Source organism: Poecilia formosa, unplaced genomic scaffold (assembly GCF_000485575.1).
Source record: "Poecilia formosa unplaced genomic scaffold, Poecilia_formosa-5.1.2 Scaffold128, whole genome shotgun sequence".
NCBI lineage: Eukaryota > Metazoa > Chordata > Actinopteri > Cyprinodontiformes > Poeciliidae > Poecilia > Poecilia formosa.
The window spans coordinates 1,167,738-1,183,267 of NW_006800067.1; the positions used below are offsets into that span (position 1 = coordinate 1,167,738).

General features: G+C 43.0%; 2 protein-coding genes across 7 annotated transcripts in view; one reads left to right on the forward strand and one right to left on the reverse strand.

Moving 5' to 3' along the window:
- pdlim7 (PDZ and LIM domain 7) overlaps window positions 1–3,444 on the forward strand; it is a 36,979-nt gene extending 33,535 nt beyond the window's left edge. For all 3 annotated transcript variants that reach the window (XM_016676127.1, XM_016676125.1, XM_016676126.1), the window contains exons 10-11: window positions 2,102–2,217; window positions 2,510–3,444. In XM_016676127.1, coding sequence (XP_016531613.1) covers window positions 2,102–2,217; window positions 2,510–2,596 — 203 coding nt within the window. In that variant the 3' untranslated portion in view covers window positions 2,597–3,444. The remainder of the gene's footprint in view (window positions 1–2,101; window positions 2,218–2,509) is intronic.
- Window positions 3,445–5,148: 1,704 nt separating this feature from the next.
- unc5a (unc-5 netrin receptor A) overlaps window positions 5,149–15,530 on the reverse strand; it is a 176,621-nt gene continuing 166,239 nt past the window's right edge. For all 4 annotated transcript variants that reach the window (XM_016676130.1, XM_016676131.1, XM_007561579.2 and 1 more), the window contains 4 exons: window positions 14,973–15,122; window positions 12,812–12,976; window positions 12,507–12,685; window positions 5,149–8,362 (listed from right to left, as the gene is read on the reverse strand). In XM_016676130.1, coding sequence (XP_016531616.1) covers window positions 8,197–8,362; window positions 12,507–12,685; window positions 12,812–12,976; window positions 14,973–15,122 — 660 coding nt within the window. In that variant the 3' untranslated portion in view covers window positions 5,149–8,196. The remainder of the gene's footprint in view (window positions 8,363–12,506; window positions 12,686–12,811; window positions 12,977–14,972; window positions 15,123–15,530) is intronic.

Consider the following 15,530-nt stretch of genomic DNA (forward strand, 5'->3'; position numbering starts at 1 on the left):
TCAAAGTTGCGTTTTTTTTCTTTTTTTCTTCTTTTACAAAAAATTATCCTTTTACGGCTTAAAATGGCTCAGATGTTGAATGACTCTCCAGCGTTACCTCATTTAACGTGTGGGTATGCAAATCAGCACAGTCTGGCTGCAGCTGCTCTGCCTCAGCTCTGCTCGATCACTGCTGAAGGGCTCCGAGGAAAGTTTACTTTCCGTTTTGGCTCCATTTATGTAGGACACGGAGTCTTCTGCTCTGATGTGACGTCCAGTTGCTTTCCGCAGCCACATGTTGCTCCTTTAATGTTGCTTCCAGCAGCTAGCTCAAGGTATGTCACACATAAAACTCTAGTTTATGTTATGAGGTGTTTATCTTCTCTGGATTTTTTGACTGGCGTCTAAAACTTCTGGATGTGCTAAACGGACTCTCGACTTTTAGCCAGAGCTACAATGGAATGGTTTATATAAAAGCCTATTTGTGTGTTGAAATGGCCCAGTCAAAGTTCAGATTGAAATCCTTTTGAGGATCTACAGCAGGATATGATTAGTGATGCTCGTCATCCGGTGTGACTAAGCTTCAAGTGTTTTTTTTGTTTTGTTTTTTTTTCTCAGTAGAATGAACAAACACACGTGGGATGCAAATGTTTTCTCATCTTTCTAACATGACAAAATGTGCAATAGTTCAAAGGGTATAAATACTTTTTCAAAGCACCGCATGTGGGTTTTGGTGGATCTGTTGGGGGGTGGAAAGGATAAGCTGAACAGACAGTGACATTCAGAAAGAAAAAAAAAATGTAACAGGAAGCTCATTTTCAAATCAGAGATAAAGTCAGACTCCATTTAACAGCGACATAATACAAAGCTTTGGCAAAAAAGGAGAAGAAAAAAAGTGCTGAAAATCTGCATGCACAGATTGATTAGTTCCACTGCCAACTGAGAAACATCTCAACCCGTGTAACTTCACGCCCGGATCCGGTCCTACATATTTATTATAAATGCTTACTGGTGAGAAATCCACGGGTGAAGTGAGGAGGGCTGACATGCCATCACACAGCGTTGACTTTGTGATGGATGTTTGATCTTTTCCCTTCAGATGGAGGAAGCAGTTCAGGCCACAGAACAGAAGAAACGCAGCCACTGGGTGGAACAAAGGACTTTCTCACTGTTTGTTTTTCTTAAAAGCTGCCTCCTTTGTAACAGAAACTCACCGCAGCGCATCCCTTCCCCAGTTTCTTTCTCGAAGATGTTTTATTTCCCCCCCCCTCCCCTCCCCTTATCAGGCCATTTGTCAGAGAGTTTTGTAAAACGCGGGTGCAGCATCGCTCCGAGCTTTTGTGTCGTAGAATTAGGCGGCGCGTAGCAGTCAATCATAAAGTGTGATGTTTTCATCTGCTTTAATCTATTTAGCTCCAGTTTGCCATGCATTTCTCTGTTGGCTTTTATGAATGGTGTGTACGCTTCCATTATGCCATAAATGATTTAGCGGGGCGGCGGGCTCCTTGCTCACCGCTGACGCTCCCGACGTTGCACGACGGCTTTATCAGAGCAGGAGCCGGGAAGCCAAGTGCTCATATTCTGAATAACGCCTTTAGCTCTGATAAACATTCTGCTGCCTCAGCATCTTGCAGGGATTGAGCAGCTCTCAGCCTCTCGCTCCTGAGAAGCGGCATTATAACCCGACGCTTCCCCCAGAGTCCTTGTGATGAAAGAGACCAGCAGAGACCGGTCAAGTATCCAGAGTAATACTTCCGCTCCCCCCCCATCCTAATCCTTCCTTAAACTGTGCAGAAAAATCCCCGACTGCTGCACAAAATGCCACAAAACTTCCACGGCGATGAGGAGAGGAGCCATCACCTGGCATCGGCGCGCTGTTCCCGCCGCGGTTCAATCCCTTTAAGTGGCTGTTTGGTGGGAGATATCATCGTAAACAGCCGAGACTTCCGGTTTTATTAAACATAAAAGGCTTTTACAATCTGTGTTTCTGAACTCCCCTTTCAGGTGAAGTGATGTAAGAGAGGAGGTCATGGAGGTGTCCTGATCTGATCTCATAGATGAGAACAGTTCATTTTTTATCCCCCTCTCTCATTCTTTCATGTTTTTCTTTCTCTCTCTCCAGACTATGAGAAGATGTTCGGTACCAAATGCCATGGCTGCGACTTCAAGATTGATGCCGGCGATCGCTTTCTGGAGGCCTTGGGCTACAGCTGGCATGACACGTGCTTCGTCTGTGCTGTAAGTCATTTTGATTGATTCGACTCCTCTCTTCGGCCCACATCTCCCCATCTGTCCCCGTCCAGCCGCACCTGAACAATCTGCCTCTTCCCTCGGTTTTTGTCCTTTAACTTGTCACCTGCTGTCTGTCTCGCGATCTCCGGCTCCTGCTCATTTCTGTGAGGGGAAAACTCCCGAGTCGAGTAAATAACATCTACAATCTCTGCCCTGTTGAAAACGGTGCACTGGTGAAGTCTGTCTCCTCTGCCCTGGTTTCTCAATCTGTCTCTCTGTCTTCTTTCATCTTTTAAAGCTCTGCCAAATCAACCTGGAGGGGAAGACGTTCTACTCGAAAAAGGATAAGCCCCTGTGCAAAGGCCACGCTTTTGCTCCGGTGTAAGACAGCCGGCTACACCTTCAGAGGAAGCAACGCATCTCCCTCCACCTCCTCTTTATCCCACCCCGCCCTCTGACAAACTCCACATCCCGTCCTTTGCCAGCCACACACACACACGGAGTTGAGCGCAGGCTTCTTTTCTATCCCGCAGACTTTGTTTTTATACGCCGAGCTCAACGCTAGCTTCACACACACAGTCCACCTCGCTGCCCGCAAAGACGAAAGCTGCGCTGCAAAACTGGATGCAAGCAAGGAATTATTTCAACTCTGTGCCTACTTGATTTTTATCTAAAAATGAAAAAAAGTCGCTCTTGTGTTTTTTACCGAGATTCATTGCAATCATCCTCAATCTTTGTGAAGTGACATCGGTGGTCTAAAGGAGTCAGTGAGCCTGTAGTAATCACACACCTGCAGTGCCCTTTAATGTGATGGGAAGCAGTCAGGCAGCAAAGGGGGGGAGGGGGGGGCTGCTGCTTTCTGCCTGATTGGACCGAACCACCAACCCCTCCTCCTCTTCCTCCTCAAGAAGCATGAAGTGCTGCAGGTTCCACCTCAGTGCTGACAAGTCGGAGCCAATAGATGAGAATGTTTGACGGTGAAATCCTTAATTGGTCCCATTTTAAAATGTCACAGATGTGTTTAATGGAGAACCTCCATAATGTAAAGAAATTCCCCTTTTCACATTTCCAAGCCGAAAAGGGAATCAAACTCTAATTTTTTCTTTTCATCGTGACATAATATCACGACACCTCATTGCTTTAGCTCCATAGCATGTATTTAAACTGCTTCAGATCTGGGCTGCATGTGTTTATAGCTTACATTTTCAAATAAAACTATTTACTTAACCCACAGAAAAGACTGAGGCGCTTCTTTTTGTTGTGTTTTTTTTATTTTTTTTTATTAAAATGTTAAACCCAAACTTTTTCAGTAGGTCTTGATGAGTTAAAAAAACATTTGTTTCTTTGTCACATGGCCTTGATGGGTTGCTTCAGCATTTAGTATTTATTGTTCAGTATAAAATATTTTCCAAATATCTTGCAGCCTTAACTTTTGCCTTCAAAGAGCTTTGGGTTTATTTTTTAACCAAATCATCTCTGCATTTCATACCAGCTATCTTGAATACATTTATTGTTCTCTTGTGAATCAGTTTATTTCTCTGTTTGGTATTTTGATGAATATTGAAGATAATAATAATAATAATAATACTGCATTACATTCTAAGAATTTTGCACCATATTAGGCTTGACTATAGATCTGATCCCTGAATGTGAGCAACCTCCTGCTGGATTATTAACCACGTTCTCTCTGTGTATGGGAGATGCGATTTGACCTATGGTTGATATCAATTGTTGCCTGGAGACTTTTATTGTGCAACAATAATCACAGAATGGAAAAGTACAAAATGTGGAAGGCAGAAAACGCTGAGGGCCCTTTGAAGTCGGTTACTTAAAACGAGAGATTTTCCAAACGACGAATAGCTGAAACATCCAAAATAACAAATAGAATCACTAAGTCAGAGAACTGCGCAGCGTCTCTGCAACGAGAACCGAGTTTAAACTCGGCGGTCCGTTCTGAAGTGGAAATTTTGTGCTGACCTTGCACATTTGTTGCACAAGTGTTCTTTACTCAAAAGTAACTTTTTTTTTTTTTCCTCCAAAATATAACACTGTTTATGTTGGAGGTTTGTTGAAAAGTAAAAGACGTCATCATTTGCTTCTCGGTTACAGACGTATCCCTGATTGTGACCGGCTGCCTTCTTGTCTAATAGTCATCTATGTGAGCTTTGCTTTGCTCCGACTTCTCAGTTTTATTGCTTCTGCACCAAGCTATTGTTTTAGACATGATAGCAAAGTTAAACCATCAGATGCTGAGGTGTTTTTTTGTTTTTTTTTAATTGGCTGAACCTTTCAGCTTAAATGTCACTAATTTCAACCCATCGTTAAAATAGTGGCATGGATGTTTTGGGATGGAGACAAATTATCTGATGACAATGAATGAATTATCCTTTAAAAAAAATCTTGGATGAATATGTTGACTGCCTATGCGTAATATTATAATTTCATTTTCTGCCAGTAGAAACTGCTGCTGACTTCGCAGAAATTGCTGACGTGGGTGAACATGGATTTGTTTCTGTTTCTGCTTTAACTGGGACTGAATGTTTTTGCTGGACTTGGAGAAATTAAGCAAAATAACATAATGAAAGTCTTAATAGTTGTTTTAAGACGCCCTTTACACGTGATCTTTTTTTATTATTATCCGTTTTAATGTAAAGAATCCAGTCCTTGATGTAACAATATATAATTTATTTACAACAATTTCCGATTGAATTACTATACATAGGTTTTTGAAATGTCATAGATAGATATATATACATAAGGCCAAGTAAATACTTGAAAGCACTTAGAAACGAATTTCCAAAATTCTACCCACAAATCCATAACATTGTCCAAAAGTACAGAAAATCTCCCTTAGCAGAAGTTTTTCCACTGCCACAAAAGTTTTGACAACAGTTTACATTGACGATAAGGAACACAAAAGGTTTTTTTTTTTTTGTTAAAAAAAGAAAAACTCCAAACAAAGAAAACAATAGAAGGATTATACAATTGCATAAGCGCTGTGGCATGTAATAAATACAGCATTTTTGACTTGCAGAAAGGCAAGGGACATTGAACCAAGGAACTAAATAGAAAACCATTCACAAGTACAGAAGTCTATTGTTCTTAGTTCAAAAAAGAAAACAGTTCAGTCAGTGACAGGGAGGTCTGCACACACACACGCACACACACACACACAACACACACACATACTTAAATATGCGCACGTCCTCCACACCGAATAGTAATGAGTGACAAAGAATACAGTGCTGAGATGTATCACAGGGTGAACTGACAGCATAAACCCTCGAACAAAGCATTTGTGTTACAGACACGGCGGGTCTTCCACAGAGCTATCAGTCTGAGATTTTATCATGAAGTAGCCGGTGTTCATCACACAGTAACTGCAGATGTGCTGCGTGACTCAGATGTGAAGACAGATGCTGTGCAACATCACTGAAAATGTGCTTAGGCAACACATCCAAGACGACGACGAGGGTGCTAAAACTTCCCGAGCTACAGTCTGACTGTACAACTACCGCGGCTCATTTCCTCCCCCTGAACATGCTGCTGCCTCGACGGCGTCCGAGGACTGACGTCCTCCGGCGATTAGCCTCGCTGACTCACCGAGAGCGTCGGCGACTGCTTCCACCTTTGTGTTTAAATGCTTTCCAACAAGTGGCGGGAATGAAAAGACCCAGGATGAGAGCGAACAGAAACGTCCTGCGAAAACGGCCTCTAAACCCTTAACACTGCAAATCACTGCTAGATCGCCAAAGAACAGGATATAGGCAAACACGTCACGGTTTTTAGACTTGACAAATGTTGCGCCAGTTAAGTGTTGCGTTCTTCTTTTTTTTTCTTTTTTTTTTTTGGCTTCATATTAAAATATAATTTACATTTGTTTACAAAGTGATCAAATTATGCATCGACTTTCAGAAGAAAAAGAATACAACAAAAAGCTAAACGATGGTAAACTGACTGATTCTGCAAGTACAAACGGTGTCAAAACGGTTCTGATGGATACAATATGAGGATGTGGTGGACTCAAATGATATTCCTAAAACTTTGGTTACCAACTCTGCTGATATACAGTATGCAAAGTGACAGCACGTGGCTGGTATAGAAAAACTATTTACATATTACAATGTGGCGATGATTGGGCGTAATCATCTTTTTTTTTTTTTCTTTGAGGGAATAATCCAAGGGTTCTCAAAAAGGTAACATTGGATTTTTATGGCATCTTCATATAAAAAGGGGTTGAAAGTGTTTATAAAGGGGTGGAAAGATCTGAGTTGCCATGGGAAACAAGTTTTAAACCCGGTGAAAGAAAAACAGGTGCTTTTTTTGCTTCTCCCCCCCCCCTTTTTTTGTTTACAAAAGAAAAACGTAAAGGTACATTCCAGATATCTGACAATCGCAAAAGGAATCCGTTGAAGTTTAAAGGCTGAGACACGGATGGCGGGATGGAGAAAGGGCCTTTCCTTCCAGCTTTAAACAGACAGCTTCACATGCAACCCTGAGGCAGACAGAACTATGGCTAGTTTGGGATTGCTCACACCGTCTGTGAAGTGCACTGCTCAACCTGTGGGGTTTTCATCGAGCTCTGTTCATGACTTGACACATCCATTACTAAGAAATTACTGTGGAAATTAATGCAAAAAAAAAAAAAAGGGAGAGAAAACACACACTTTCCAGCGTTGCTTTGGACAAACAAAAAGACTGAATTTTTGACTGAGAGACGGCTCGTCTCTGATGTGGAAATACTGTTTGCCGCGCGGCAAATATTGAATTCCCACCAAAATTGCTTTATAAATAACATAAACAAAGCTGCACAGTCATCCCTTTCGACGTGACTAATCTCGTGACAATTTTGAAGAATTTGTTTTCAGATTTTTCTGTGGCAAAGTGCGCTACATTATTCATGTAGTTTAATAACCCTTTTTTTTTTGGCCAATGTTCGCGTGCTGGAGAATGAATGTAATCAAGGAGGTGAAAAATGTCACTTTTGACGACATTCGCTGTTCGCATAAATGCAGTGAGAACGCCTCTTAGCGCTTATGGCTCCTTCATTAGCTGAGAAATCTAAAACGCACAAAAACAACAACCTAAAAAAAAAAAAAAAACCGTAACACGATGAACGATCAGAGTAGGGTACTGCACGAGATGAAACAAAATCAAAGGACTTCATTCTCAGAGTGGAGATGCACTATAACTGACTGCTCTCCTAAAGAAGAAAGGTTCCAACCACACACACGTATTGATTTCGAAGCAGAAAAAGCTGCGAAGCGTCTCGCTGAATCAAGATGTCTAGATGTTACATTCACAGTAGTGATACCGGCTGGACTAACACAAAGAAACGGAAAAAAAAAAGAAAAAGCACAGACCGTGATGAGACGGGACTTCTGGGGCATACAATCTGCTTTCAAACCTGCAGCGTGCAGGCGGTGCTACGCGCCGTCGTGGTCGCTCACACGCAGGACAACGTGTCTGAGATAATGTCATGGTCACCTGCCAATTGCATATTTCACCTGAACTGACTGACCGGCCCTCCTTGTTATTCCGGGTGTAACGCAGGTTTTTCCGAACCAAGTTCATAAAAGATTGAGAGGAATTTGCAACATCGGCTGTAAGTTAGAACATTGCATTTGCATATTGCTCCTTCTTAGCTCGCTGAACAAAAAGTGAAAGTGATGTCATGTTTAAAATATCGTAAAACCTTCTGACGGAAACGCACGACTCAGCCTTCGCCCTAATGAAACCCGTCGTTTACAGACGTCCCTTACTGTTTTGGGGGTGTGAATAAAAGGACACGATCCTAGACAAACTTTCCGCTATTTCCTAAAAATAAAGAAGAGACACATTGGGACAGCGCTGCTCTTTGTTTCCAGCTGCTCTTAGTGTTATGTCTGCATGTTGCTGTGTTCTGCACCAGCCTCTCTCTCTCTCTTTCTCTTTCTCTCTCTCTCTCCTTCTTCTTCCTCCCTCTCTTTTCTCTCCGTTTCTGGGTTAGCATTCGCCGTCAGAGACTAGGAAAATCATGGCCTCCTGTTTGCCGATGTCAGCCATGACCGTAGCCAGCTGGTTGATGTTGCCGCTGTGGAAGTGCTGCGCCTCCCACAGGTCCAGGATCACAGAGGTCGGGCTCGCTTTGGATGCAAAGAAACTCATGTGTCTGCGGAGCAAAGGAGACGAGAGGCAGAGGATAATGAGAGATCAGAAAAGGCAGCTTTGCATTTTCTCTCCTTTGGAGAAGTCGTAGTGAGAGAGAGAGAGAGAGAGAGAGAGAGAGGAAGAGAGAGAGAGAAAAACCTTTTCAGCTGATATTTTGTGGCGCTTCTGCGGTTTTTGTAGCTCTGTCAATGTCAGCTTTTGTTCTGCACCACGGCACTACATCCCAACCAGTTCTGCCTCTTGAAGCTGAAACCAAATCCAAAATAGCAAATGTGGACCAATGTGTTGGCCTTCAATGCCGCATCTCAAACTGAAAAGATTTTTGAAAAGCCCAACCTTTGAGTACATGTATTCAGTCAGCACAAAATTATTATAAATAAATAAAATCCCCATTGGCACGATTTTTGGTCCTCCTAGCCCTCTTTTAAAATAAAGTTTCAACAAACCTCTACATAGTAATCCAAGTACTTTTCAGTCATATAGCATCTTTCACAGATAAAAAACTGCAACGTGCGTCGCAAACACAGAGAATGCTAATTTTTGCCAATTTTCTGTCCTACCATAGCAAACACACGCCGGGAGTTTCCTAATCACTTCTGCGTCTTTAACTGCTTTGATCAGGTGGGATCAACAGCAGGAACCTTTTCCACACAGTAGTTTTCCAGCACCATTTATTTCCTCACTGCTTCTACTCTACATTTACAAGGAAAAAAATAAAGAAATCACCGGGGTAGACGGGAACCTTTGGGTGGAGTTTTGGAGAGGGAGTGCTAAGGATGTGGAATTTCACATGAATAAATATCCTCAGTTCATATTTTGTTATCTTTAGCTGTCAGTTTTAAATCACTAACACATGGCTACAAATGAAGCAGTAAATTCATTTTTTTTAAGGGCACAGTCAGAGGAAATCATGGTAGAAACAACCAGGATAAATGAAAATTCTTGGTGCAATAGTCCAAACTTGCCTTGAGATCCACCAATAAACACTCCAGGTTGAGTTAGCTTGAAGCAAATAATGAACACTTGAACCATCTTATTGTGACAGGAGGAGCTGTGACACTGTGTGATTTCATTTGGGTGTTTCTGCTCCACAGACTGCCTTGTTAGAGTGCATGGCATTGTGAAATCTCTGAAATGAAAACCTTAAATAAGGAGTATTATGTCAAATTGACTTTTTCCTAGCTTTACACAGCGTGGCAGCCATTCACTCACAAATCACCGCTCCTCTTTGGAGCTTGAGTCCCTTTGCTGATTTTCTCCCCGCACAGCTCCATCAGACTAGCGGCAGCAGCAGTTAGCAAACACCTGGTGGAACTGCACACCTGCTGAGCTAATTGTACAAACTACATCTCATCTGCTAAACACGCTAGGAAACACCTTAATGGAAAGGCATTGTCGGAAAGAGACGGAGCTTCTTAAAGAGACGAAAGCCAATTGTGAAGTCAGATTTCTGATGATATTTTGTCACCTTCCCAAAAAATAATGGTTTCAGTCATTAAGATGACTTAGGCCGTTATTTTAGTGAGGTGACGATTTGATACATGCAGCATTTTCATAACAGCTGAAGGTAAAATAGTTACTTGAGTGTGCTATAAAATGTCCCTATGTGCCTTTAAATAAAATTCTGGCGGGCCATCGGGTCTTTCAGCTTTGAGATTGATCCAAACTATACGGCCCAATCAACACGCTACTAGACATCAGACATGAAACCAGCCTCTTTCCATTTCAGTCCACAGGCCTAATAAATCCTGTGATGTGAGTTGAATAAAAGAGAGATGTCTCTCGCTCTAAATGAGAGGGAGAGATTGTACTCCTAATCTGTGAGAAGTCACATTAGGATAAAACTGCTGAGATATTGACAGAAGAGGCTTCTGCAGAGTAAGACTACCAACAATGATGTCACCTAATCAGGATTTTTCTTCTTGACTGAATAAATGTAACGCACGTTAAAGACTGCTTTCTCCCTTATGTTGCTACTCTTCCAAGAAAAAAATAACTAGTTTTAAGACTTTTTTTTTTTCTTTTTTTAAAAACAACTTTAACAATAGCGAATTTGTCCACGTGTGTTAACTGCGTAGCCTTCACCGCTTTTTATTTGATGCTGCAATTGGCCCCCAAATCTCATACGGCAAATCCTATATGAACTTTTGACAGTTAAGTCGGATGTGACCTTTTTCGTCTTAGGCGCGGCACCTTCCTCGATCAAACCCAATCAATGACAACAAAGCGGTGGCCCCGGCCGGCTGCAGTTTTGATGTCGTGCGGGACCTGATCCCCGCAGTAGCTGAAGACGCTTGTTTGATTTAAAAGCCTTTTTCTGTTCTCCAAATGTCCAGGGTCTGCACGTATGACATTAAAAGAGCAACACACACTCTGGAGTGTTTTATTTATTTATTTATTTTTTTTTGTAAGGGAAGAGACAGACAATGAGATGCGTTTTAGAAAAGCCAGAGAGTCTGTTGTTTCCTCGCGTCTGCCTGCTGGAGCGTTTCGTTGACGGCTACGAACATGTGACTGCTTTGGCTGTACACGCAGTGCCGACAACACTGTGTCATTTCGGGCCAGCTGGATTTTATAGCGCAAACGACTTCCTGAGAACAACAAAGGCAAGTGTTGGTCATCAAAAAAAAAAAAAATCTAGAGATGAGCTTCTGTGTCATTAACCAGATTTTAAAAAAAAAAGAAGAAGAAGGAAAAAAAAAGAAAAGCAGCCTGGCGTCCAACGCGTCAGCCGTGCTTATTCACCTCGCTGTGTGAAACCCCGGCTTATCTTGTGCAGCTCAGACACAGACGTTAGCTCGGTCTTGGGAGAGAGAAAGATCAAATAAAAGGTTCTTGGCATTTTAAGTTTTATTGATCGGTCCTGTTCCGCTTGGTCTGAACGCTTTACGCAGTCAGAGACAAACACAGAAATACAGCATGACAGAATGCCAAGCAGCTGCCGCCTTTTCAGGAAAACATGTTGTTAAGGACAGATCAAACAACAAAGAAGTTGTTCCTTCCTTAGGACCTAAATGAGAATTGATTATGTTGAGCTGAACGTCGCTAATTAAACCTGCAGCACATCAATTCCAGGCTGGAATTAATTGGGGTAAATAAAGTTGATTGGACAAATTAGGTGCTCCTATTTGATTTCATTACGAGGTAGAAATTAAATTGGCGGATAGGGGATCAATGTCTGGCCTCACTCTGTTACAGATGCTTCGGTGATAAAGTACAGTAACCGGGAGAACAAATTGGACTGAGGTCGGCACAGATCCAAAACTATTCCATCTCTGTTTTTTTGTTGTTTTTTTTTCCCTTTTCTTTTCGGTCGCTGATGGGCAGCTAGCTTGCAGCCTTTCCAATTACAGCTGTTAAGCAGGATGTCGCAGCCAGAAGTTTAGCGGCAGACTTTAAGCTGCTTACCTGTTTCTGAGGGAAAAGGGAAGACAGGGGTCATGTTTTCTTGGAGGAATGATAGCTGTATCCATCAAGTCCGCATTAATCCCATAATGTTAGCTGAGTCGAAAGAGGATTAGTTTGCTAAGGCATTACCTTGTTTACCTGAACTTTAGAGCGAACATGGATGCACTTCACGTTCATTGATGGTGAAGAGTTTTACAAATACAGAGAAAAAAAACAAAAAAAACATGAAACTCCGGTTCTGTTTTCTAAATGCAGTGCTGGGCTTTTCGACATTGTGTCACATAAAAATATACAAATATTTTTTTCTGGATTTTATGTACAACTGAGTGCATGATTATGACCTAAAATGAAAGAGGAAAGTTGGTTTCACATTTTTTTTCCCTTTTTTACAAATATGAATTTTAAAAGCATGGCAGTCATTTGATTCTGCAGCCTTTCTGAGTTAAATACCTTTCATTGCAACAAACTCCAGATGACTCCAAACACTCATGAAGAAAAGCATTCCCAAACCATGAAGCTACCCCGGCCATGTTTCACCGTGAGGACAGTTTAAAATTTAAAATCTTCTACTACCTTTAAAGGTTACTCCTTTTTACACTGATGTCTAACATTTCCACAGAAGAAGTCTGCATATCTGGGGACGCGCTTTATAGTCTAAGATGACTCTTTGCACGTTCTCTGATGCTCAGATCGGGTGATCGGATCACGTTTTAGATCATTACAAAGTTTGCATTTACCTTTCAAGTTTAAGTCTTTGTGCTAGCATTCTCCAGTCTGCTCCGTTGGGACAGGGCGCATCCAGGCTGCCGCAGATCTTCTGTCTGATGAGATACGGGATCTGAAAGGCGCTGGGCCCGGCCAGAGCCGTCGCATTACTGTCCATTAGCAGGAACTCGGAGTCCAGACCTCGCGTGTCCTGGTGAGAGCGGCCGAAAGACACAAGATACACACCTTTCTAAGCTCAGCACCAAAAACGGCCTGTGTGTGTGTGTGTGAGTAATCGAAACGCGAGATCGCAGCAGTTGCGTGCTCCGACTGTTACCTTGGCAATGTTAAAGTCGAGGGCAAAGCTCTGGCCCTCCCCCTCCACCTGCCACACGCACAGCTGGCAGGTGAGCTCGCAGGTGCTGAGGCTGAGCCGCTCCAGAGTGAACGTGCAGTGCAGGTACCGCTGGGAACCGTTCCAGATGTGGTAGAACGGGATCTCCTGCGGAAAAAACATTGCAGCGGCACAGTCAGGGCCGCGTGTCTGAAACAGGGCCGCCCACCTGTAACACGCCAAGATTATCATTAATTACGCTGACATAAACTGCGGTCATTAGGTGAAAATGGCTACAGGAATGAAAGGGAACACATTTGCAGTTGCTGACAAATAGCATCTTGAGCAGCAGTTAAAAGATGACTGGCTGAGGATTACAGAAAGTGTCAAACTTGGAGCTTAAATGCTATGTCTGGATCACGGTTTCCTCTTTATCCATTTTTTTTAATTTCCTGCAACTACAGAGCTGTAAATGATGCTAAACATGAAATACGCCAAGGGGCACGGATACGTACACATGTATGCATAACAGCTTGGAGTGTATGTGCTCTGATAGAGCTACGGTACAGCGTTTCGCCGAATTTATCAAGACTGACAATTTCAACATTTTTATTTCTGTTGCTCCATATTCATGCCTCATTTGCATAACCCAGGAGAAGCAGGGTAGTAATGCTGGGGGAAAAAAAAAAAAAAGTTAAAAAAAAAAAAAAAAAAAACCCTTCCCACTTTCCTCCGAGTTCAACTGCTAACAAGACCTCACTTGGAGAGTCAAGTGGGCCTGCAGTGCACGACGCCAACCAAATGGGGGCACTGTTACCCAGTCGGACCATCGGAGGGCGGTGGGCGAAGCACGCAAACGTCTTCAAGCGGCTCCGGGGAGAGCAAAGGTCTTTCTGACTGTGCTGCTGAGCGGGGAACAACACTTCCAAATGAACAGGCGCAGTCCAGAGAAATAAGCCTCTGCTCTGGGTGCATTGTTGCAGCCCCTGCTTGCTTGGCACAGCCTGCGCGCTCTTTAGGGACCCGGTGCTCAGTGCTTACATAGTTACAGCCAGAACATTTTCTAGCCCCCCCACCCCCCACCCCCTTTGAATAGCCCTTGTGTTGCCATCGCAGGACTGCAAGGTTGCTGGCTGTGCAGGAAAAGAGAGCCGTGGAGGAGGAGAGAGGGCTTCCAAAAAAAATTCAGCCTGCAAACTATTTACATTCTGCTCCATATTTCATCCGAGCTCCCTTTGAGAGCAGCAGCTAGTTTAATCAATAAGATTGCACCTCTGGGTTAGAGCACACACACACACACACACACACTCACACACAAAGCTCTCATATACACGCTATTAAAACATGCACACAATATAATACCATAAATTAGTGAACTACTTGGGAAGATTTAGGAAAAAATAGACACAAATAAGCCCCTCGCTTTGAGTGGATACTGAATACAAGTTGGTCTAGAACAGGCCTAATTAAAAATTTGAGCCAAGATAAAAACACGTTTCCACAGAGAATAACAGGCCATTAAAATTAATTAGTGATAACAAGTTGCTTCTAAATAATGTAATAATCTAATTCAAAAGCAAAAGTAAAGAAATCTTCTAAAACACGTGTCAAACTCAAGGCCCGGGGGTCAAATCTGGCCTTTGGTAGTTTTGAATGTTGCCCTGTATAGACTCCAGAGTCCAAGTTACATAAATCGGTCCCTCCAGTTTCTCGCGACTCCACGGTTGTAAAAATTCACGCAAAATCAACAGACACCGGCATTGTTTTACGGACATTGTTGCGAATTTTATGCAAAAAATGGCCAAAAACGTTGGATTTAACTCCCACCTGCAGGTGGCAGTGTTCCTTACTTTTTACTTATTTTGTGCATGTAACAAGAAGCTGCATTTATACAAAAGCACAAATATTGTAAAACTCAACATTGTTTAATTTTACGAATGCAGAGTCAGATCTCCAATAACATTTGAACAGTTTGGGTTTCATCAAAACATCCTGGCACAAACCGGCCCATGAGCACATTCGTGATCTCGTTACGGCCCATAAAGAAAGAGTTGGACACCCCTGCTCTAAAAGCTGATTCACTAATTTGACAGATTTAGTCAGGCACCAGAATTACATTTCCTGTTCCCCGCTGCCCGTCCAGAGCGACCCCCGCCCAACACACCTGGTAGCCGGCTAGCAGCTTGCTCCTCCAGTGCGCCTGGGGCATGTCGTGGATGGAAAGGCGCAGGTTGTGGTAGCTGTCTTTGAAAAGCAGGACGTGGGGCTCGTCAATCAGCCGACCCCCGAGCTGCCTCTCCATCTGCATCACCTCCTGACGGGAGAGAAAGTGGCAGAGAGAGAGTTATCAGCAACATTCGCCGTCAATAATCATGCAGGTGCAGTGGAAACATGTAAAAACAATCTATAACCCATAACAACTTGCACTTTGTTTCTCACTCGCATGCAGAACCGTTCCATTGGAAAGAAGAGTTTATCCACTCACACGCTGGCAGAGATAAAAAGGACATCACATCAAGCCTATTGAAAACTTGGACTCGTACAGACACGCACACAGAGCCTGACACACACACAGCACCAGCCTGAGGCAGGGGTGTGGAACATCTTAGGCTCGGGATATTGTGTTCCTGTATGCGGCCCCGAAGATTGGACCAGCGTGTCTCCGCCGAGCTTTTGTGTCCCCCCAACAAGGCTTAAGCCGTGCCTCACAGTTTGCACGGCC